The sequence below is a fragment of the Phascolarctos cinereus genome, unplaced genomic scaffold (assembly GCF_003287225.1).
Source record: "Phascolarctos cinereus isolate Bilbo 61053 unplaced genomic scaffold, phaCin_HiC Scaffold_2;HRSCAF=192, whole genome shotgun sequence".
Classification (NCBI taxonomy): domain Eukaryota; kingdom Metazoa; phylum Chordata; class Mammalia; order Diprotodontia; family Phascolarctidae; genus Phascolarctos; species Phascolarctos cinereus.
In genome coordinates, this window is record NW_027555625.1 from 159,459,108 (window position 1) to 159,484,566 (window position 25,459).

General features: G+C 38.6%; 2 protein-coding genes across 8 annotated transcripts in view; both read right to left on the reverse strand.

The window, feature by feature from the left end:
- Nucleotides 1-8,897, reverse strand: part of DTD1 (D-aminoacyl-tRNA deacylase 1) — a 213,320-nt gene extending 204,423 nt beyond the window's left edge. The window contains exon 1 of one of the 2 annotated variants that reach the window (XM_020986678.2): nt 8,676-8,897. In XM_020986678.2, the coding sequence (XP_020842337.1) occupies nt 8,676-8,793 (118 nt within the window). In that variant the 5' untranslated portion in view covers nt 8,794-8,897. The remainder of the gene's footprint in view (nt 1-8,675) is intronic. The other variant, XM_020986653.2, reaches the window with a different exon arrangement.
- Nucleotides 8,898-14,305: 5,408 nt separating this feature from the next.
- The window catches only part of SEC23B (SEC23 homolog B, COPII component), a 40,776-nt gene continuing 29,622 nt past the window's right edge, over nt 14,306-25,459 (reverse strand). For all 6 annotated transcript variants that reach the window (XM_020986626.2, XM_020986607.2, XM_020986615.2 and 3 more), the window contains 4 exons: nt 24,686-24,772; nt 19,863-20,018; nt 18,794-18,859; nt 14,306-14,781 (listed from right to left, as the gene is read on the reverse strand). In XM_020986626.2, coding sequence (XP_020842285.1) covers nt 14,692-14,781; nt 18,794-18,859; nt 19,863-20,018; nt 24,686-24,772 — 399 coding nt within the window. In that variant the 3' untranslated portion in view covers nt 14,306-14,691. The remainder of the gene's footprint in view (nt 14,782-18,793; nt 18,860-19,862; nt 20,019-24,685; nt 24,773-25,459) is intronic.

Sequence of the window (25,459 nt, forward strand, 5' to 3'; positions counted from 1 at the left end):
TAAAAATCTTATAAAAATAATTAGAATAAAAAGGCAAGGAAAGAAGAACAAAAAAGGCAAAAGTGACAATAAGTTGTTAAATATTTAATGGACCCAAATGGTCGGCCCTATGAAACAGTATTCAGCCTAGTTCTGTAACTGTGTTTTCTTAATTGAATTGCTTTATTTCTCATTATTTCTATTTTGCCATCTGAAAATATGAATATTTCACTTCATGACCTTGCTGGGGAGGTTGTTGTTAAGTATGTCAAGGCTCTCAGCATCTTATAGAAAGAAAAAAAAATGAATGAATGGAAAATGAATTTCTTATGGGCTTACTATGTGCCAGGCACTATACTGATTTCAGGAGATATAAACACAAACAAGACAGGCCCTGCCCTCAAGGAGCTTACATTCTACTAGGGAAAAATAATTCCCCTAGCAGAGCGGTGGCCAACTATCATGTTTCAGATAGGGAACTCTGGGAGATAAAGGTGACTGAAGTAATAGGGTAATTGATTGTGAAGTTGGTAGTGTAGATGTAGTGGAGGGGTGGTAAATGCCACTCCTGGCATGGAGGTGACTAGTAAGTAAGTGTCTAACAATGGGCAAGATAAGATAAGGTGAAATGCCCCCCAATTAGAAGCCAGGATACCAAGGCTAGCACCTTCCAAGCCAAGAAGCATAAAGTTTCAAAGATCCATGAGTTCCCTGGCTTTCAACCATTTCAGCTTAAATTGTGCTCCTAAACCAAAATTTCTGTAAAGAACTCATTAGCTCCAGTAAATGCCAAAATAAACAGATTTTTCTTGCGCTTCCGTCCTGAATTACCAACTGTCTGTTGGATGTTTTTTAAAATTATGAACTGAATCACCAAAAATGGGAACATTTCTATATACCCAGAACACAGAACAATGATTCTCTGAAACTAAATCTCCATTGCATACCACTTGATTTTTAAAATATCTAATATTACATATATGTGTATATAAAATGCATATTACATACATACCTATGGTTAAATGGCATTGAAGTGCTAGTCACTGGCTCCTAATAAATGTGGGGAATACAATCAGTGGAGACTCAAACCAGTGATAGAAAAAAAAAAAGGGTCAAACCCCTCAGAGTATCCTTGCATCCTGAGGGGAAAATGTATTAAACCTAGTCCTCAGAAAGTGGGACAGAGCACATACGGTACATGTAACAGGGGTAGTGGACAAAGGGCTAGACTGTATAAGTCAGGAAGACCTGAATTTCTTCCCATAATAGCTGTAAGGATAAAATATGATAACATTTATAAAGCAATCTGCAAACCTCAAAACACTATATAAATATTAGGTATTATCATATAATAAATTCCGCATATGGCTTTCAGAACTGTACTATTTGTGCTTCCTTCTGAATTTCCTATATATACATTTGAAAAATGTTTCATTGTGTGACTATGGGCAAATCACTTAATCCCAGTTGCCTCACCAAAAAAAAAAATGTTCCAAAGGCACTGAATTTATAGATATAAAAAAAAATCCCTGCTCTTAAGGAGCTTATAGACCAAATATATAAAGAATAAATACAAGGTAGCTAGGGAGCAATGTCACTAGCAGTTGGGAGGATCAAGAATGACTGTGTTAGAAGGTGGTGCTTGATCTGTGTCTGGAAGGAAGAGAGTGTTCATGAGGGAGATGAAGAGAAGAGAGTTCTGGGGGACACCCAGTGCAAAGGAAAGAAGACAGAAGATAGAGTCCCATCTATGAGTATGGCTGAAACTGAGAGCTCAGGAAGACTGAGGTTGTGACCAGACTGTGAAGGGCTTTCAAAACAAACACAGGAATTTGTATTTTATTCTAGAGGTAATAGGTAGCCTCTGGATTTTATTGAAGAGTGACATGGTTAGATGTTTAAGGAAAATCACTTTGGCAGCTATTGAGGAGGGATTTTGAAGTGTCTTGAAGCAGGGAGACCAAATAGTCCAGTGCAGTAGTCCATGTGAGAGAAATGGCAAGATTTGACACTTGACTGGTTGTGCAGAGTGAGAGAAAGTGAGTTGAGGATAATGCCAAGGTTATGCACCTGGAAGACTAGAAAAATAAAGAAGCTCTTGACAGAAATAGGTGAGTTTGGCTCAGATTCTTACCATATAGCCAACAGCTCACTTAATGTTTAGACTCCTTAAGAGTCTGACCAATATGATGGATGTTCTAAAAAACCTTGTCTTTGGTTGAAAGAAGGCTTGGGTCAAATTCTTTGAGACAGGACCCGAGTGTTGTGATTTTGCGTTCCCAGCACGCCAACCCCCTAAACCTCAACATTTTGGTGGCCCATATGGGGAAACTGCCTAACCCTAAGTTCTTCTCCAGCCAAGACTAGAAGGTATGTAAGCCTCTCCACCCCTTTTCTTTCTCTGCAGTTGGGGTCGCTTGCCAAGCACCAAGGTTTGAAGGTGCTTTTCGGGCAGACAGTTACCAGGCTGTCTCACACTTGGCCTGATGCTCTCAGACTCTCAGTCCATTGGGTTGGTTTGAGGCCATGGACGTAGGTACACCTTCCGCTGCTTTACTTACTCCCTTCCCTCTACACTCTGAATCCTCCTTCATGGAGGTTACAGGGAAAAGTTAGTACAGCTAAAAATATCTTGGTAGATTCTAGAGATTTTGTGATTGATCATTAAGGAGTTTTGAAACACCTCCTAACAACCCTGGTCACTCCCTTCCCTTGAGTCAAGAGGTATCTGTTAACCCCTCTCATAGAAGAGAGTTTCACCCTTTACCCCTCACCTTTGATTTTGCCCTTCCCCACCTCGGAAAGAAAGGAGGGGGGAGAGACAGCAGCTACAGCATGGGCCCCACTGGCAATGGCCATGGGCCCTGGGGCAACCTTTGCCTGGAAGCATCACCCAGGTTCAGCACATCCTGCTCAAGAAGCTAGCCTCTGAACTTGAGTAAGCACGCTCTTTTAACTGTTAATGATATGTTGATTGCCTGTGTAAAGTAATTTGGAAATGCATTTAACAAAACTGAAGTCAACTGATTGATAATGGGTTTGTTTCAACTTTCAAACTGGTGAACTTTTTGTATCAGTTATGTCAAGCAACTTTTCATAATTTGGTTACCACTATTTGGCTATTGTTGGTTGTTTTAATGTGTAAACTTGCCAAAAAGCTTGTCTGGGTTTTGTTTTGCTAAGAATTTGCAAGTATATAGAAATAATCTCTAATGACTGGCTTTTTACACCAGGACAAATTTAAATTTGAGATGTAAATCCTGGAAAAATTTTTCCTAAACTGTGATTAGTGAAACTTGCTATTTAAGGTAAAAGCTCTTAGGATTTTTTCAGTTGTCTGATGGGTCATAATCCATTGATAATCAATAATCCACCATCTGAGAGAAATGCCACAAGCAACTCAGAGAATGTGATACTGGTGGGAAGTCAGCATTAGGAAAAGCTGAGATGACAATTTTAGCCTCAGTCTAAGATGGGATCCTCCTGGCTCAGTTTCCCCATTATGTTTCTTTGAAAAGGAATGTTACCCACCTGGCTATTCCTGAGTCTGGCTATGAGGTGGATTTGATAGATCGTGGTTAGAAAACTGAGTTATCTGAATCCAAACAGAAATGAGGGTGTTTTATCCTGTCATTTGGGCTCTTCAGTCCTTGGTCAGATTTGTGTCTACTAGACCACAGGTCATTCACCTACAGTTGATAGCAAAGAGTGGGTACCAGCCAATGTCCCCCCATCATTCCCTGGATGCAGCCTGTGCTCAGCTCCAGTCAACCTCCTTTTTGAAACCCCCTCAAGGCACGGACAGTTCTATGCCGCTTACCAGCAAGAAGAGTATGTGTCAGAAGCCAAGATCTTCACCCCCTACCCCAAAAGAATTTGGGTCCCATTTGTTTGAGGGGGGAATGATGGGGTTGGGATCAGGACCCCAGAAAGGAAAAACCCTGGATTTTCCCACATGGCCAAATCTCTGGCGTTCCCCTGAGGCCATAATCCCAACAACTGGCTTTTTCTTATCACCTCCCAATCTCCCAATTCTCTGTTACCCTTAATCTAGCCTAGCCATCCATTGTTTTACCTGCCTATGGCCCCTGGCCACTTCCCACCTTAATCCTAGCTAGGCTCCATTCTCCCTTGGCCAAGTGGTCTAGGTCCCTAGCCTTGTATTACCTCACAGTCCAGGAAGACTACTTGGCCACTCCGGGATCCTTCCCATAGTCTTTCTGTATATAAGGTCCATCTTGTCTCCACTGAGGTGCTCAGATTCTTATAATCTAGCCAATAGCTCACTAATGTTCAGACTCTTTGAGTCTGCCCAATATGATGGAAGTTCTAATAAACCGTGTCTTTGGCTGAAAAAAAAAATTGGTAAATTTGACAGAAAAGCATGATTAGAGAGAAAGTTAATGCTGAATTTGAGATATCTCGGGAACAGTTTTCAAATGCAACAAGCAGATGGCAATGCAGGACAAGAGCTCAAAAAGAGACTGGGGTTGGATATTCAGATCTGTAAATCATCTGTACTGACATAATAATTAAATTCATGGAAGTGGATAAGGTCACTAAGACAGAATGTAGAAAAATAGGAAGGGAAATACCCACAAGTTAGGGCGCGATACCAAAGGATTTTTGTTCAATTGTAATAATGAATAAAAAAAGGAGAAAAATTCAGTTAAACAAACACATCAACTGAGTCTGCTCATATACATATATGCAGTGTCCTATACTGATAGTCTCCCACCTCTGCAAAGAAGTCCATCTTCTCAACTCTTCTCCAGGGCCAAGCTTCTTAGTAATAACAAATACACAGCATTCAGGTTTTTTTGGTTCTTTCCACTTACTCTGTTGTAGTCATTATCTACACTAGGTTCTTTGTTCTGCTTATATCACTCTATCAGCTCATGTAAGTCTTCTCTTCTCATACATTTTTGTTCTTAAAATTGATAATTTATCATTGTCCTAGGTGCTAGGGATTTTTATTTTTTTGGTGAGGCCATTGGGGTTAAGTGACTTGCCCAGAGTCACACAGCTAGTGAGTGTTATGTGTCTGAGGCCACATTTGAACTCGGTCCTCCTGACTCCAGGGCTGGTACTCTATCCACTGTGCCACCTAGCTGCCCCTGGAGATTTTTTAAAAAGGCAAAAACAGTCCTTGCACTCAAACAGCTCACAATCTAATGCCTAAAACTATCATTAAACATAGTTTCTTTGATAACCTACAATGCACCTCAGTGTCTCACAGTGCCTCAGGCTGATCATGAACATAAAGTCATCATTACATAAATACTAATACTGTATTAGATTTAGGAGATTATACTGAATCTGTATTAAGTTGATATAGGTATCAATAGATATAGGATCTAGAGCTGAGACTTCAGTAGACCTCTAAACCCTTAATTTTACAGATGGTATAACTGAGACCTATGGAGCTTCAGTGACCTGTCCACGGCCACGTAAGCAGGACATGTCAAAAGGTGGGGTCTGAACCTCAATCCTGTGATTCTAGTGCCAGTATTCTTTCTATTATCTTATACTGTCTCCCACTCAAACTATCTTTATTCCTTACTTTAAAAAAGATATTTATTTCATTAAATATTTCCCAATTACATTTTTAAAAAATTTCAACATTTTTTAAAATTTTGAGTTCCAAATTTTCTCCCTCCCACCTTTCCCCCACCCCTTGAGAAGGCAAGCAATATTATCAATGATACTTGTGAAGTCTTGTAAGACATAAAAAACAAACAGAAAAAAAGATGCTAAAACACTAGATAGCTTAAAAAAAAAAGCTTATGAACAAGCATTTAAGAGCTTACTATATTGCCTACTATTGTGCTAGGTCAGGCCTATTATGATGCTTTAAGACTAAGTTCAACTGAAAGTGAATGTATTTGGAAAAATTACCTTCATGGTGTTTAGAAGCAGCCAAGTGACACAATGGATAAAGTGCTGGGCTTAGAGTCAGGAAGCCCAGAGTTCAAATCCAAACTCAAAACATTTACTAGCTGTGTGACCCTGGGCAAGTCACTTAATCTCTATTTGTGAAATGGTGATAATGGTATAATATCCCAGGGTTATTGTGAGGTTCAAATGAAAAAACAATTGTAGAGAGCTTGGCATTGTGGCTGGCACAGTGGCACTAATAGTATGAAGAACTGATTGTTCCCTTTCCTTCCCGATGTAATTTCCTTAAAAATATTTTATTGATAGGCATACCATTTGAGTAGTCTGCAATGGAGAATTCAAATATGAACAATATCAGAATGCCATCCCACCAATCCACCCTTCTCCTCCTCCCCCAATCTAATGAAATACTGGAGGATCCGAAGTAATAAGGTACCTGGTCTCTTATTTGAAGGCTTTATGATCTAATTCAGAATATACTTACCACATAGCCTAGACAGTGTTGTTACTTTAATTGGAAAAGAAGAAAAGCATGGAAAGGGTCTTACATCAAGCATTAAACAACCTATTAAGCTATATATAATTAATTGCACCATGAAAGAAACTTACAGTTATAATAAATGCATTTTCAAGACACTAAGCTTAACAAAATTCTACTTCAACATTTACCTGGTATAACTGAAATGCAAATTTAGTTATCTCAAGGAAAGTATTTATTGTACATCAGTACAGTAAAATTAGATATTTCCTCATATATGTTTGCATATTTTTAAACAAACTCAAGATTTTAAGTCAATTCTTCCATCAAATTTATACACCATGCCATAATCCTGATTTGAGCATTAGAAATTAGTCATACTGATGGACCAGGACCATTACTCCATGATTTCCAGTAGTTGTAGAGCCTAGTACTATATGGTACAAAATTTTCTTTATATGTCACAATTGTTTCCACAGAAAATCGTCTTTTGGGTTCAGGCTTCTCAACAAAGTCTTTGTCTTCAAGTGCCTCTTCTTTGGCTAAGTCTTCATCGTTAAGTACCTCTTTGGCTAAGAAAAGAATTATAATTCTCAATCATAAACTGAGACTGCGAAAACACAAACTGTAGACTATTTTTATTAAAAAAATAACACCAGTATCATATATCTACTGTTGCCATATACATTCACTTGATAAGCGTGGGAAGGACTGGTGAACACTTCAGAAGGCTAAAAATTTTTCTCCCAAACGTAATGCTTGAGACTATATTGGTTAATCAGGGTCCTTAAAGAATTTGCTGGTGAATTAGAGGGGACCAATTTTTAACCCCTTTCAAATTCTTCTTGAAATTCTTTACATCTTACTACCACATACTGAGAGGTTGGGCATGCTAATTTGGGTTAGCTTTAAGGAGCATTAAATTTAAAGGTAGCAGTTCCCAGCCTCTACCAGACTTTCTGTATGTAAATTAAAAAAACAAAAACAAAAAATATTTTATTGCTATCTTTTGTTTTTATACAGCCAAAATTTCCAGCTGTATCCTTTCTTCTCCCCTACCCTCTCTCCCAGAGAGCTATCCTATGTAACAAAGATTTTTTTCAGGAAAAAAAGAGGAAAAAAATATGCAAAACTGATCCAACACAAAAAAATGACCCTATATGTAAGTATGATACTATATGTAAACACTTGCACTCTTACAGAATTAATCTGGGGTTCATTTTACAATAGATTTAGCATTGGAAAGCGCCTAAAAGGTCATGTAGTCCAACATACTACTTGCAGATCAGAAAACTAAGGCCCTGACAATGAGTCTATTTTTAAAAACAAAAGTTTTCCAGAAGTGTTTTTCAGTCTTTTTTTCCTAAGGGAACTAGCCTCTTCCCCACAAAAATTGGAAGCAAATACAGGGAATTAATTTTTTACTTGTATCAACTCCTTTTTACCCATTCTCCTAACCATGACTATCCACCTTTCTCACAGGAATCCCTATTTTCACTTTTTAATATGAAAATTATTGTTCCTCTGGGTGTGTTTTTTTTCTAGTTCTTTAAGTTAACTGCCCAATTTGTTGATCTGTCCTTTCTTATATTTTTAAGAATGTTTACAGATATATTCCTCTGAGGACTGTTGTGGCTACCTCTCAAAATTTTTGGTATATTGTTTCTCCAGTTTGTGATTTGACTCAACCTTTCTTAGGGATGAAAGTATTTCTCCAGTCATCTCTGAAGCAAGTGTGCGATGGGAAATAATTACTACTACTACTATCAGCACTACTACTACTAATAATAGTTAACATTTATATAGCGCTTACTATGTGCCAGGCACTATTATCTCATCTGATCCTCCTCACAACCCTGGGAGATGGGTTTACAGAAGAGGAAAGTGATGTAAACAAAGGTTAAGTGATTTGCCCAGGATCAGGCGGCTAGTAAGTGTAAGAGGCTGGATTTTAACTCAGGTCTTCCTGACTCCAAGCTCAATGCTCCAGCCATTTCGCCACCTCGGAGGACACACCTGCTCAACGCCGTCACTCAGAGGTAGCCCTCCCACATCGCGCCTCGGAGCCGAGGGGAGGGGCGACGACGAGCGGCGCTTTATGGGCATTAGCACCTGTGACCCCCTGAGGAGAGGGGCTCCTTTCCTCTCCTCCACCCCACCCCCCCTTTACAAATGAGGAAACTGAGGCTCGGAGGGGAGAGTATCCAAGGCCGCAGGGCTGATCAGCTTCAGAGACGGGATTTCAACCCAGATCTAAAAGACTCCCAGCCCAGCCCTCCGTCCCCTCCTCGAGGCCACCCCGAGAGCCCTCCGTAGGTACCTAGCGCCTCCTTTTTCTTCCAGCTTGACAGGCAAATGGAGCCCAACGTGGTCCAAACCCCGATGAGATAGACTAAGGACATCCGCTGGTGCCAGATGGAAGGCGAGAACTTCAACATGACGCCAGCCCTGCAGGGAAGCCTCCCCGTCACCGGCTTCGGGCAGCAACCAAGCGCCCTTAGGCCCTAGCCGGCGAGGCAGCCACGACGCAGGCTCGTTAGCGTCAGGCCTTCCTAATTGGCGGAGCTCCGGCCAATGAACACCTTCGGAAAGCTTGAGATTCCGTTGCATCTTGGGAAATGTAGTCAGCTAATAAAAATCTGTAAGACCAAAAGCCATTTCCCAACAGATGAGTGGTCAAATATTATGAACAAACAGTTCTCAAAAGAATTGCAACCTATTAACAGTTATATGAAAGAATAATCTAGGTGGCGCAGTGGATAGAGCACTGGCCCTGGAGTCAGGAGGACCTGAGTTCAAATCCGGCCTCTGACCAAACACTTGACACTTACTAGCTGTGTGACTCTGGGCAAGTCACTTAACCCCAATTGCCTAAAAAAAAAAAAAAGCAAATTTGGACTTACTACAAAGAAAGAATAATCCAAATCACTAATAATATGAGGAATGCGAGTAAAAGCTGGAAGCTTCTATTGGCCAAGATGACAAAAGAAGGCAATAGTCAATGTGGAAAGGGTGTGGGAAATAGGTAATTAATACATTTCTGGTGAGGCTGGGTTTTTTTTTTCACCTTGTACTGTCAGCGTTTAAATACCCAAAGAATATCTCCATCTTTACCTGTTTCCAGGCTGTATCTCCCTGATGCCACAACACCATTAAAATTAACAAAATACAATCAAGATGGTAAATCTTCCACCAAAATATTTTGTAATGCCTCATAAAGTGCAGTGTAATACATGCTTCAGGAGCTTAACAGTGTCACTGCTCCCCTCCAGTAGCAGATAATAAATAGTTGACAGTACATGTATGTCAAGATAAGCTGACAAGTTTAAAGAGGGTCTAGTTTACATTTCTTTTTTTTTTTTTCAAGGCTAATCATTGTGTGTTTTCAAAGTCAGTATGACATCTTGCCTTCAATGGAGTCATTGATGTCCCAAAGTACTTTTTTTTTAAAAAAATTCTTTTTTTCCCCTTTTTTTAATTAATTTATTTTGATTTATCAACAATCACTTCCATAAACTTAAGTTTTAAATTTTTCTCCCCTTCCTCCTTCCCTCCTCAAGATGGCTCGAAATCTAATATAGGCTATACACATACATTCCTGTTAAACATATTTTCACATTAGTGATGTTGTAAAGAAGAATTAGAACCAATAGGAGGAACCATCAGAAAGAGAAAACTAAGCAAAAGAAAAAAATAGCAAATGAAGCTTTTTTTTAACATCATTTTGGAAAGCAATCTGGAATTATGCAAATAAAGTGGCTAAAGCAGCAATATTCTTTGACATAGAGATTCAACTGATTGGCATGTATCCCAAGGAGGTCTTTGATAAAAAGGAAGGCTTCATATAAACAAAATGTAACAGCTCTTGTGGTGATGGTAAACAATTGGGAATGGTTGAACATATGAATGTGGTGGAATACTATTGTTGTAAGATATGATGGAGACGATTTCAGAAAAACCTGGAATAGATTTATATGAACTGATGCAGTGAAGTAAGCAGAACCAAGAGAATAATTCACACAGTAACAGTAACAATATTGTAAAGATAATCAACTGTGAAAGACTGAATAACTCTGATTAGTACAGTGATCCACAATGCCAAAGGACTAATGATGAAAAATGCTATCCACTTCCAGATAGAGAACTGATGGATTTGGAGTGTAGATTGTAGCATTTTTTAATTTTTATTTTTCTTTTTTTTCCCAGAATATGGTTAATATGTTATTTTGCATGACTTCATATGTGTAATGGTATTTGTATTTCTTGCTTTCTCAGTGGGTGGAGGAGGGAGTAAAGTGAGTGAGAGAATTTGGAAATGAAAATTGAATAAAACAAAAAATAAATTAAAAAAAGATATATGAAAGAATGTTCCAAATCATTAATAATGTTAGAAATGCAAATAAAAACAACTCTGAAGTTTTGCCTCATACCTAGCAAGCTGGCTGAGATAATGAAAGAATGCAATAGTCAATGTTGGAAGGGTTATGGAAAGATGGAAAAGCAATTTGGAATTATGCAAAAAAATGGCTAAAACATCAATCCTTTGACCTAGAGATTCCATTGATAGATATGTATCCCAAGGTGGTCATTGATAAAAAGAAAGTCCAATATACACAAAATATTTATAGCAGCAATTTTGTGGTTGCAAAGAATTGAAAACAAAGTAAACATCCATCAATTGGAGAATCAAAATATGGCACATGAATACAGTATAATGGAATATTATTGTGCTGTAGGAAACAATATGATGAATACAGAGAATTATGGACTTACATGAACTATAAAAGTTCAAAGTGAGGCAAATGCAAAGTGAGGTAAATAAGGCCAAGAAAGCATCATACAGAATGACTTTTGTTCTTGTTGTTCAGTCGTGCTGACTCTTTGTGACCCCAGTTGGGGTTTTCTTGGCAAAGATACTGGAATGGTTTGCCATTTCTCCAGCTCATTTTACAGATGAGGAAACTGAGGCAAACAGAGTTAAGTGACTTGCCAGGGTCACACAGCTAGTAAGTGTCTGAAGTCATATTTAAACTCAGGAAGACAAGTCTTCCTGACTCCTGTCCCTTTATGGAAAGAAAAGTAGAATAAAATCCAAGAACTGCAGCAAGTGAGAGTACAATGATTTACAAGGTAGGAGAGCAGATTGGGTTTGGGAGATGTTCTGCTCAGCTTCAGAAGAATGGTTTGGTGGTTAAGATAAAATAAACAAACTTAGCAGTGTTGTCCACAGTCAGCCATGGTGCCCTCAGTGCCATTTTGACCTGTGAAGTCACCACCTTCCCACATGAACCCAGGAAGGATTCCTTTAAGGCAAATCCTCTCCCTCCAGGGCTCCTTATCAAGGAACATAATAGGATTAGCCATGGCTTTGGATAGCTGAGCTATAGTGGGCCACCAATGTCCAGTGGGCCCACTGAAGCCAGGAGCACTCAGTTGCAGTGTCTGCAAAAACTCAAATGTATTTACCACCTTAACACTCCAAAGTTATGCTTTGTAATGAATACAAACAAGTTGTTCTGGAAAAAGCTTTGGATTGGGAGTAAGAACATCAGTCTTCTGATCCTGGCTTTGTCATTTACTGCCTGTGTCACCTTGGGTAAGTCACTTCTGTTTCCTCATTTATAAAAGGTTTGGCTACATAATTCTTAGTATCCTAATTTTCTTCTTTTTTTTTTTTGGCTAGGCAATGGGGTTAAATAACTTGCCCAGGGTCACACAGCTAGTAAGTGTTATGTGTCTGAGGCCAGATTTGAACTCAGGTCCTCCTGAATCCAGGGCCGGTGCTCTATCCACTGCAAATCCTAGCTGCCCCCTTAGTATCCCAATTTTCAATATCAAGGCTAGGGCAATTCAATTATCTCCCCCCTTCTCCCCCCACAATATAAGTTCTTAAGAGCAAAAACTGTTTCATTTTGGACTTTGTATTCCCATCACCTACCACAGTGCCTGGCAAACAGTGTTGATTTTTTTTTCAATCTTTTTTTAAACTAAAATTTTTTTTCAATCAAGAAAATCTATCTTCTTTTGTTCCCACCGCTCTCTCCCTACCATTAAAAGAGAGAACCTGGGGGCACCATGGATAGAGCTCTGGCCTTAAAGTCAGGAAGCCCTGAATTCAAATACGGCCTCAGACATTTACTAGCTATGTGACCCTGGGCAAGTCACCTAACTCTGACTGCCTCAGCAGAGAGAGAGAGAGAGAGAGAGAGAGAGAGAGAGAGAGAGAGAGAGACAGAGAGACAGAGACAGACAGAGACAGAGACAGAGACAGGAATGCTTAAGTAGGCAAGTTTGCTATCAGCTTAACTTTGTCTCTAGGCCTTCCCCCTACCCAGTCATCTATAAGGAACTTTAGAACTCTTGGAAGTTATTGAGCAAGTAGACCCTACATGGATCAATATTTAAGGGTGGGACAAAGAATCTCCTCCTGCCTAGAGAAGACTGATCTTGCTGACAAGACCCAGAATAGAACAAGACTGGTCTTCTTTAATGAGAAAAGCCAGGAAGCGCCCCCCCCTCCACCCCCGAAGCAATCAGGATCAAGTGACTTGCCCAGGGTCACACAACTAGTAAGTGTCTGAAGCCACATTTGAACTCAGGTCCTCCTAACTCCAGGCCTAACCCTCTATCAGCTGTGTCACCTAGCTACCCCTAGTTTTTTTTTGTTTTGTTTAGAGAAAGCTAGTAGTTGTAATGGCATTATTACTACTTAAAAATTGTCTGGTGGTTGATGTCAAAAAATGAAAAACACTTTTATCTGATGGCACATGACCATGACCACCATGTATTGCACTAACATTAGTCTCACCTCCAATAATCCAATGACACTGGTCTTGGGCTGTACCTCAGCCAAAATGCTCTATCTCCTGATTCTGGGCACCTTTCATGGCTGTCTCCCAGGCCTGGTCTTCTCTTCCTCCTCCTCCTCCTCCTCCTCTCTGCCTCCTGATTTCTTAAAGTCTCACCTTACGGCAGAAACCCATCCAATGAGCTCCATTTTAGGGCCAAGGCAGCTAGGGGGCACCACAGTACATAGAGCCCTGGGCCTAGAGTCAGGAAGCCTAGATCGAATTCAGCCTCAGATACTTAGTAGCTTATGTGACCCTCAGCATGTCATTCAGTCTCTGCCTGGATATTTCCTCATCTGTAAAATGGGAATAATAGCACTTTTCTCCCAGGGTTATTGTTCGGATGAAATGAGACAATAACATGGGACTTAATAAATGCTTCTTCCTTTCTTCCTTAGTGCCTATCCTCAGGTAAATAAATTAATTTATCCTATATTTGTCCTTGTCTCCATGCTGTCTCCTCCATTAGACTAAGACTCCTTGAGAACAGGGACTATGGAGCTTTTTGGGGGGGAGGGGGGATGGTTTGCCTTTTTTAGTGCTTAGTACACATAATAATATGCGCCAATAATATACCAATAATAACTATTTTTAAATGCTTGAGGACTTAACTTAGAGATGTGTTCAGACTGCACTGGCCCCCTCAAGTCGAGTTACTCTAATGTGACACAACTGGAATGCTTTCCCTCTGTTATCATTTAGAGGATAAATGAAGATGAAGTTCTGGAAGGATAAGGACAGAGACTGGAACTGTGATTTCACTGTGTAAGGCAGAGGTGTCAAATTTGGGCCCTGTAGCTTCCTGCCTGCAGGGATCCCTTTCTATCTTAGTGTGACCCCACTGGTATAAGGAACTCCTCAGGAAAAAACTCCCTCTCCCAATGCAGGCTGGCACCTTCTCTGCAATTTGTAATGTGAAAGAGTTGCTGTCCAGGGCATTAAGTTTCCTGGCCAGGGCCATACAAGCCAAAAAGTTTCAGAAGTGGTACTTGACCCCACTTCTTCCTGGTTCTGGGGCCAGCTCTCTACACACAACAATACATTGTCTCTCCAGAAAGTATAACATGGGTATATTGTTTGAATAAAACAATAGGAACTCAGGTTTTCTATAACACCTTTTTGGCTAGTACTCTCCCCATCCAGTTTATTTTCTTCATGGCCATTATTCCTTCATCTGAGGGAGCTTCAAAAAGTTTCCTGTAGTTTATATAGACTATTATAATGTTAGGATAAAGAAAGCTGATAAAGATCTATCAGTTCCAAAACATCAATGAAGAACATTATAGTTCAAGAAAAAGAACAAAATAAAGAGAGTACAAATAAATTAAAAATCAAAAGAACTATGTAAAAAAACTGCTTTTGAATGTATGGAGTACATGACAACATTTTAAAATCTTACAATAAAGTAAAAGGAATGTAGTTTCAAATAGCTATGAACATAGTCTAGTTATTGTCTTCTTTCTTGAACATTCCTGCTACTTTCTCAATTTAGGAGGCACTTGACACCACCAACTTTTTCAAATGATCCATGAACACTTGCAGACTAACATCATCTGTTAATATTGGAGCTCCAGATTCCTGAAAACCGAAAAATAAAGATATTTTAGGTTGTTGTTTTGTTATTTTTTTTTAAATAAAAGATTATAAATCATGAGGAGATTACAGGGGAAAAAAAAGAAATTACCTTGTAAAACACACAACTCAATATGAAGTCTAAATGGATTATTTTGCAAAGGAATGAGAATTCCACATCCAAACCTTTCCCTTTCTCTTCTGGTACCCAACTTTCTACATAAACAATAGATAAACAGCTTCCTGTTTCCCCAAGAAAATTCAGATTATCTAATTTAATCCAATTCAATTCAACAAGTATTTACTAAGTATCTGTTTGCAGAACACTATGCTAGGCATAGCTCAAAGAAAGCTTACGGAAGACATGGTTCCCTGCTCTTATAGATCTTACAGTTTGGCAGGGTGACAGAACAGATATATATAAAAACTATAATATAAAGTATCACACAAGTGAAATACAACAGCAAAGAACAAAATACTATTAGGTGAGAGCCATAAAAACAAGGTCATTACTATGGATAAGTGATCTGAGAAATTAATGTTAAGGTGGCATCTGAGCTGGGCTTTAAAAGACATAGGAATTCAGCTGGTAGAGAGGGGAAGGATGAAGAGATTAAGCCTCAGAATAGCTTCAGCAAAGACAAATGAAAGGGTGGGATGTACTTAAATACAGAGTATATAGAAGAGAGCAGTGTGACATAAGGCTATAAAGACACAAGTGGTGCCAGATTCCGGAGGCCTCTGAAGTCCAGGAAAGAGAATGTGAATTTAGACAATAGGGAGTCCCTGGAGATTTAAAATCAGAGATATGATAATTATATGATAGTCAACACCAGCTCCCCTCCCTCCTTCCTCAGAATCACCACCTGTTCTCTCCTTTCACCTTCTGGTTTCGGAAGAGGTCACCCTACTCCTCACAAATGCTAATCCTTCTCTTTACCCTTAATGCCAGTACTTCCTGCTTCCCTTCTTATAGATCTTGCTCTAGCAATCATGTCACCATCTTACCCCACCTTGCTATAATAATCTTCCATCCCTCCCTGTCAAATGGCTCCTTCTCATTTACCTACAAAAACACTCAGGTCATTCAAATCATAAAACTATCTTGTCTGGATCCTTGAATCCCATCTCACTCTTTCCTTTCCTGCTAAACTTCCTGAAAAAGTTGTCTACATCTAATACCTCTACTTCCTCACAAAGTAATTCTTTTCTCAACTCCTTGTAGAAGTAATCAGCCTCACCATTCTACTAACAATGCTCTCTCAAAGGCCAATGGCACCCTCATTTTTTCAGTCCCCGTCCTCTTTGACTTCTCTGCAACCTGTTACACTAATCACCATCCCTATTGTATAACCTCTCCTTTCTGGACTCTCCTCATTCTCTAGACTCCTCATCTTTCCCCACCTCTCACACAGATGTTTCTTAAGGGTTTATTCTTAGTTATCTTTATTCTTTCTTCCTGAGCAATTTTACTAATTCCTACAGCTTCAACTGTGCAGATTACTCCCAAATTACTATCTTTGGCACTGATATCTCTACTAAGCTCCCAGACCTGCTGCCTATACAACCTCTCCAGTTGAATTCATCAATTTAACAAATGCTCATCAAAAACCCATTGCGTCTGAAGCACTGTACCAGCTGCTAAGGATACAAAAGCAAAACTCTCTACTGTAGAGGAGCTAACATTCTGCCGGGGGAATATAACATTTACATAAGTAAATACAAAGTCTGTATAAAAAGATGAATGCCTCATCAGAAACTTAAACTCAACGTATTTCCTAATTCAACTTATTTTTCCCTCTCAACCTGCTCTTTTGTCAGTGGCACCCATGTTCACCCTAACTCCCATGCTTAAAACCTCAGCATTATCTTTTGATTCTTTTCTTTCCCTTACCTCTCATATTCAACCAGTTACCAAAGCTGCTTATTATTATTCTACCTCTACAATTTCTTATTTCTATCCCTTCTATATCCTCACTCCTGGCTCCTTATTATTAATATTATTATTATTCTACCTCTACAGTTTCTCATTTATATTCCCTCTATATCTCCACTCTTTTCCACCTCTTTAGTACTGGGCTCTTTTTTTTTTTAGGCAATTGGGGTTAAGTGACTTGCCCAGGGTCACACAGCTAGTAAGTGTCAAGTGTTTGGTCTGAGGCAGAATTTGAACTCAGGTCCTTCTGACTCCATTGTGCCACCTAGCTGCCCCAACAGGGCTCTTATTACCATCTGCTTAGATTACCACCATAAATTCCTAACAGGTCTTCTTGTCCTCTACTTCTATTCTCTTCAAATATATCCTTCAACACTGTTGCCCAGGGGCTGCTAAGTGACACAGTGAATACAGCACTGGCCCTGGAGTCAGGAGGACCTAAGTTCAAATCTGGCCTCAGACACATAACACTTACTAGCTGTCTCTGGGCAAATTACTTAACCCCAATTGCCTCACCAAAAAAAAAAAAATTAACAAATTTTAAAAAAACCAAACCATTGCTGCCCAATTATCACTAGGGTCCTCAGCTCCACTGAAGAGCAGAGTTCCAATTCATTTGCTTGTTTATTCAAGGATCCCCTGACATCAACCTCTCTTCCTATCATATTACTATCCTCCACCCACTTCAGTGCTCTAGCCAAACTGGACTGACTAAATATATCTCCTCACTCTATTCCCCATGCTTAGAATAACCTTCTCTTAATTCTTTATCTGCTGAATTCCTACTCATCCCTTAAAGTTCAACTCAAATGCTACCTCCTCCACGAAAGCCGTTTCACCTAGAACCTCACAAATCACTCTGTCCTAAAACTTGAAAAGTACAATACACACTATTCCAATGCTATCATGCTCTCCCCCAGCTTCATAACTGGGGAGACCATATCTTAGCTAAACTTTGCATCTTCTCCAGCACCCTTGGCACACTGCCCTGCAGATAACAGACTCTAAATGTGTGAAAGAAAATCCATTAGGTTAATGCCTCCTGATTAGTCAACAGCATTTATTGAACACATTGTGTAAAAAAAAAAACCATACTAGATGCTGGAGCCAAACATTAAGCAGAACATACAGTTCCCAATCTGAATTCACATTCACTTCTACATTTTTAAGTGTCAAGAAGATGACAATTGCATCTTCATGTGATTCTCTCCCTTTTAGTACTTATCCTCCCAAATACAATTTTGATCACTGTCAAAGAAATTTAAAATTAAAAGAGACATCTCTTCCTCAGCTGCTTTATTTGCTTCTCACCTGGTACTGGATAACCTAAATATGACTAAGAAAGTTTTCAAAATAATTTACAAAAATTAATTTCAAACCAGATTTTCATAGATAATTTCAGTGACTTCTGGGAAGATATAAATTCGTAAATATCAGCTCTTTCAATGTAAACTTATTTTAGAGAAAATAATTATTTTATGATTAAAGAAATTTTGTGCTCAGCCTACATATCTACAGTGAAGGCCCAGTACATCAGAATGGAATTGAATTTAGCACAATAATACTATAGTGTGTGTGTGTGTGTGTGTGTGTGTGTGTGTGTGTGTGTGTGTGTGTGTGTGTGTGTGTGTTTAGAGAGAGAGAGAGAGAGAGACATTTTCACTTAAAGCAAAATCACTAATCATACTTAACTGTTTTAGCAAAAACAATGTTAGGTGCTACAGTGGAGATGATAACCTGATAATGATGTCATTGTGAAAATGTTAGTTTGGGCAATGTTATAACAGGGGCATGCCTAGACAATCTCTTGATGAATCCTTAACAATTTGGTAAGGAAAATAGTACAAGTAGGTGATATTACCTCTTTTATACTAATGAGAAAATAGATCCTCAGAGGTTATATGAATTGACCAAAGTAGTGCAATATGTTAATGTACTTGAAATTAATGGGAGAGAACATTCATTGGTGGAGGTGCTGGAGAATCCAAGGGAGGGTGGGAGGAAGGGGTGGAAGGGGTGGTGGTGATGGAATGGGAGAGGGAGGCCTAGTCTTGCCATAATTTTGGAAATTCAGTTCCTTACCTGTCCCCAAGCATACAAATTATTGTGTGTCTGAGATGGATTCACTTTAGACAAGAGGAACCGAGCCTTAAAAATATAAAAGCACATTATTTAATGATTATAAATTCTATTTATATTAATGTGTAGAAAGAATAACACCTGATACTTATATTTACAAAGTACTTTTCTCATTACAACTATGTGACATAACTACAACAAGCATTATTATCTTCATTTGACATGAGGAAACTGAGGTCAAGAGTTACTTTTCTGAGGTTGTGCAATTAGTAAATAGAACTGAAGGTTCTTTAATTCCATACGCAGTGGTTCCTTAGATTAAGTTAATCATCAAGTACCTCATTTTTTAGTTGTATTTTTTTCCCTGCTAAAGAAGCTTTTCCTTAATCAGTAATAGTAATAACCAAAACAATAACAACAATAACTTACACTTGTATGGTACTTTCTAGCTTAAAAAGCCCTTTCCATACATTACTTCATTTAAGCCTTGCAACATCCTTTGGATTTAGTTAATATAATAATTATTCCCAATTTACTTATGAAAAAAGTGAGGTTCATAAAAGGTGAAGTGACTAAACCATGACAACATATTCAGTGTCAAAACTAAGAGACCAAGAGTCTAAGAGAAATTTTTACTAAATCCAATTTTCTTCCAAATATTTTATTTTGCAAAATATTTCTCTATTCTTAAATCAACTTTTTTCATTATAGCATTATAGCTATAATGTTTTGTTTTGTTTTGTTTTTAGGCAATTGGGATTAAATGACTTGCCCACGTTCACAAAGCTAGCAAGTGTCAGTGTCTGGTCAAAGTCAGGTCAAAGTCAGGTCCTCCTGACTTCAGGGCCAGTGTTCTATCCACTGCACCATCCAGCTGCCCCTTAGCTATAATTTTTTTAAAGCCATTTTGCAAGTTTACGTTAAAGGTCTTCATTTCATCAGTGTGTATTTTCTCTACTGACATTTACTATAATACTTCTGTATCTTAAGAAATGGTCTTCAAGAGTGGCTGGAACCAAAAACAAATTTCTCAGACTTCTGCTAACCTGGTGATGAGTCTCTTTGAACTTACCTGACTACCTCCATGTTCAGTGTTGATGTATCTTGGCATCGGGAATCGAGTTTGCAGGATATCCTGGGCATCATCCAATGGAGCTTGTAGAAGATGCTTGAAATTTTCATACTCAGGCATGTCTTGATAGCCAGCTTTACGCCACTGGGCTATGGTCTACACCAAAAGAAAAACATTTTATGGTAAAACCTTAATGTCTTTTAAAATTTGATTTTCCATGAAATTTATCTGACATTTCAACAACAACAAAAATGAAATAAATAAGGATTTATTCCAACCAGCAAAATTATAAGATAAGAAAATAAAGCTCTAAGGTGATAATAAAGCAGAAGAGATTAGACTCAAAGCATTCCATATCACGAAGGAGTTGATGATTACTATGTTTAAATCATAGAACAGTTTTCCCCTTGAAGATTCTGACATAATCGTACATAACTTTAAAATTCACTAAGGTAAAATTCTAAGCTACAAGTCAGTACAGCACTTTTTAATCCCTGAAATTTCTAACTGTGGACCTTTATTAACATGCTATAAACAAATATGAAACAAAACTCATTACATAATGTTGCTCCCCTCTCCCTCATAATCAATTCCCTCTCCTGACTTTTTTTCTTGTCAAGAGTCTTCCACTTCATAGAAATAAAGCCTAACATCATCTTTGAGTACTCTACCTTCTTTTACAATGCACTGAATCTGGTCACCAAACCTTGCTCAGAAAATCTATTGTGAATATCCCTTCTTTTCTTTTCCTACTACCATTCAGGCCACCTCGTTTAGTAACATAGTAGAAACATGCAAATAAATGTAGGCTACATGAAGGATACTGATTGGCTCAGTATGGAAAATTTTCAGTGTGGGTACTTCCTGCATAAATACAAAATGAAACCCATTGATGATTCTGTACCTAGAGAAACCGAGAGATTAAATGACTTGACCAAGATCACGTTTCTAATAAATGCCACAGGTGGGATATAAACCCATGTCTTCTTAAGTCCAGCACTCCAATCATTATACCACACTGTCTCACAGCAACACAGAAAATACTAGTTTAAAATACAATAATTACAAAGATTTTCAACACTTAAAAATTCACTAAAGATAAACCTAGGAGTTTGCTGAGAGGCAAACTCGACCATACATACTATTCTGTGTCAACTTCCCTATACAGGTGCCATATATTTAACTTGGACTCCAGAAGTTCCTAGAAGCCCACTGTTAAAAATAAGGTGACTGATAGGTCCTTATGACAATCAGACAACAGTACAGTTGATAGAGCACTGGACTTGGATTCAGGAAGACCAGGGTTCAAATCATGCCTCAGATACATACTTAGCTGTCTGACCTTGGACCTATCACCTGATCTCTCTTTCTGTTTCTTCAACTACAAACTACAAAATAGAGATGATAATGATAGCACCTACCTCAAGAGATGTTAAAAGGATAAATGAAATAAGACAAGTTAAAAGCTTTGCAAATCTTAAAGCACTAAATAAGTTTTAGCTATTATTACTAACTGATTGCTTCTACTTTAAATCCATCAGAAATGGCAGCTGAAGCTTCTAAGTTGGTGATAGTATCTTATTCAATTTCTTCCTCCATCTTATATGCTTCTTTGTCATAAGAATTCAGCAGTTAGGCACATCTTCCCCCCTCCCCCCGCCTCCCAAACCATGTTCCAATCTAAGGGAATACATTTCTTCAGGTCACAAATCAGCTAAAAAATTGAGCTACCCTATCCTGGATAATGGCAGACACAGCAGTAGGAAAAGGGGCAAGGGAAGATGTAAAAGGAACCAAGGTAAATATAAATCCTCACTGTCTTGTGTTTTATTCATTTTCTAGTGCCCCAGAAAACCAACTATTTCTCTGATTTGGTAGGGATGGAGAGTGGGACTTTGAGGGGGTGTCTGAGGCACAGAATGAAAAGGGGAGGGAATAAGCATTTGTATGGTTCCTACTATTGTGCCAAACACTGTGCTGTGCACTTTACAAATATCACATCAATTGATCCTCACAACAATCCTGGGAAGTAGATGCTATGATCACCCCATTTTACAGATGAGGAAACTGAGGCACAGACAAAGTGACTTGGGCAGCGTCATATAGCTAGTAAGTATCTCAGGCTGGACATGAACTCAGGTCTCCTTGACTCTAGGTGCAGTGCTCTGGGCCCTATGGTGCCTCAGGCATCCTCCAAAAGAAGAGAATCAATCAGTCATTTCTACCAATAGGCTTCTAGAAACCTATGCACACCAAGAAAACAATTCGGAGAATTTCAGAGTTGGGACCTCAGACATCATCTAGTCCAATCCGTCCTTCAAAGGAATTCCCTACTCTCAAATACCTAGCAAATGGTCAGCTGGCCTCTGCTTGAAGACCTCTACTGCAGGGGAACACACTATCTCTAAAGGCATCATCTTTCACTTTTGGATGGCTCTAATTAGGTTTTCTTTTTTTACATAAGGCCTAAATTTACCTCTTTGCAACTTTAAATTATATCTCTGTATTCTATCTTCAAGATTAGTTAATTTAGTTTGCACAGAAATCATGTTTTCTTTTAGAATTCTTTCCTTTTGCTTTCCTTCTGCCAAATTTTCTTATACTTTACTATTTCTGGGTTCCAAATCTGTCACTGTTTTTCAGAGCTTCCAAGTCTTTGTAAAGATTCTCCATTATTCATTCAATTTTTCCTATTCTGTTTATTGTAATTCTGCAATGAGACCTCTAATTTCTGAGCTAAATTCATTATTAATTTCTTCTTATACTAGTTCCCTTTTGAATCATTCCTGGAATTCCTTGTTATTGTTCCATTATCTTAAAGGAGTCTATATGATTCTGTCTTTTATTAACAATACTGGTTCATATTTTTTCATATCATGTTTTTTCAAATGTACTTAGTTTTTTATGAGATTTTACTCATTCTTCTTCCTAGTTTTAGGTCATTGTCTTTTTATTTATCTGCTTGTATGCTAAATTCTTATTCATGTATTCTATTTCCACTCACCTGCATATCTTCTTGTATTTCAGTCTTTTTATTACCTCCTCCTCACTCACTCTTCTGCCACACTTTCCCTTCCAGTGGTACACAGACCCCTAAGGCTATGCTGCATGGTAGCTTCAAAAATGAGAGTCCAAAAGAACTGAGTTTTGGCCTTAAATAACATCTAATGGGAAGAATTGGCCCCAGCTGGGTTTCCACTCCCTTTCCATCAGGCTAAATATAATGCTTCCTACTAGCCTGTGGCTCTGAGCACCTCACCACAGGGCACATTTTTAGTGTGACCCAACTCCTCCATCCCTTTTTTTCCTTTTCTTCATGTGGATGGGCAAAATCAGTGCCTGCTCTATCTTATGAGGTTCAAAGTAGAGGGTTGGGGCAGAAACACAGTCAGAGGAGATTGTTAATTCACTACTACCTTACTGGGGGTTTCTATCTTCTTATCTTGTGTAATTAATCTAAATTTGGCACATAATTTCATTTTTTTGAGGTTTAGGAGCTAAAGAGGTTTGCAGAAAGTCATCTGCTAATCAAGTGACTCAAACTGGCCTGCATACTTTCCCCACATATTAGATTTTGTCTCACATCTCCATGCCTCTGCACAAACTTTTATATGTCTGGAATGTATCCTTTCTCACCTTCCCTTCTTGGAAGCCATCCTGCCCTTCAAAGCTCATGGGCCACTTCCTTCAGGAGGTCTTTCCCGATTCCTCCCATTGTCAATGTTCCCCATTCCCCTCTCTACAAGTCACTTTCAATTTACTTTATATATATCTTTTTATTTTACTTCTATAAACATGTAACCTTCAAGTAAAATGCAAACTCCTCGAGGGTAGGAACTTTTTCATTTCTGGCTTGTACCCTCAATGCCTAGCACAATACTTGGCATGTAGTAGGCAATTAATAAATACTTGTAGATTTTCTTCAAAAGACAGGATGTGTTAAGGGTGAAAGAAGATGCTTACAGAGGCTGGAGCCATGGAAATAACTAGGAGGATGAAGGAGATAACTGCTAGGTCATTGCAGGAAGCCTGAACCTCAAGGGAAGAGTCTGTAGATCCTAGAGAAAAAAGGTTTTTTTCCCTGAGGAGCTAGGGAACAGGCTATGATTGCTGAAAAAGTGATGGAAATGAAAGAAGTAATTATAAGGTCCTTGTAGGCCTTATGACCAAGGAAGGGCTCATGGAAGGGCAGAGAAGTGACTGTTACAAGCCTGGGACTTTCTATCCAAAACAAATCTCTGAATTGAAACTGCTTTCTCCAAGGTTAACTATAAACTGCCAAGTCCAATGGTCTGTTTTCAAGCCTCATCCTTCTTGATTTCTTTTTATTATGTGATACTGTTAACTGCCCAATTTTTCTTACACCTTTCTTGTTCCTGTCGGGCCATTCCTCAGTCACCTTTGCTGGATCATCACCCTTGTCCTATTTCTTATGTGTAGATGTACTCCATGGCCTATTATCTTACTCAGGCCCGCTTATATTCTCTTTCTACACTTACCCTTGGTGATCTCAACTTGCATGGGTTCAACTAACTGAAGAGATAACTGAAACTAAGTTTCAGCTAAAATTTACTAGGCCTCCACATTTACAAAGCTAATAGTTGTAATGGTGTAAAATAAAAATGACTACTATCTGAGGCACAAACAACTTAGAGATATGAAAAAATGGTACCCTCTGAAAATTGATCACATTATGAAGACAACTGTTTCTATCCAATACTTATCAACATCATCAGTATTATCATCATTATTATTCCAGTACTATCTGAAGTCTCAGAAATGTCCATAAAAAACAAATCAGGAGAGTGACTATGTCACCTTACCTCACCAAGATAGATGACAATTTGGAAAAAGGTATCCATCAGTAGAATTCTGTCAGCTAAAATGCTGCTGCTATCCAAAAGTACTGGCTGAGAAAAAGTGAGGAAAAAATGGTGAAATTACTAGAAAACTTTATAAAAGAAAATTTGTACTGTTTACTACATAACCACAGCTTTAATCTAGGCTCTGTGGATAATTATAAAACTGGATAACCACATTGATTTAAATGACAAATCATCGCACTTTCTCTCAATTTATGTATTATGTTTTCTTCTTTCTGCTTGACAGTTTTAAATTTCAACAACATGGATTAATACGCTAAATACACTAAAAAAAATCCCTGATCATTACAGAGGAAAAACAATAACAAACTGAGAAACCACTCCCAAGAACTCTGTTCTCTGCTGAAAACTGCTCTTGCTACTGCTATTCCAGCTCCAGCCAGTCTGTCAGTCAATAAACATTAATTACCAGCCTACTCTGTGACAGGCCTTGTAGTTAGGTATAAAGAAAGGATAAAACGAAGTCCCTGGTCTCAAGTAACAGAGTCTGATGGGGAGAGACAACAAGCAAATAACTATGTACAGATAAGCTATGTACAGGATCAATTAGAGATAATCTACCAAGGAAAGGCATGAGTATTAAGAGAAGGAAAGGCTTCCTTGTAGAAGGTGGGATTTTAGCTGAGACTAGAAGCAAGCCAGGGAAGTCAGAAGGCAGAGATGAGAAGAAACAGCATTCCAGGCATGAAGGACAGCCAGTGCCATGCCTGGAGT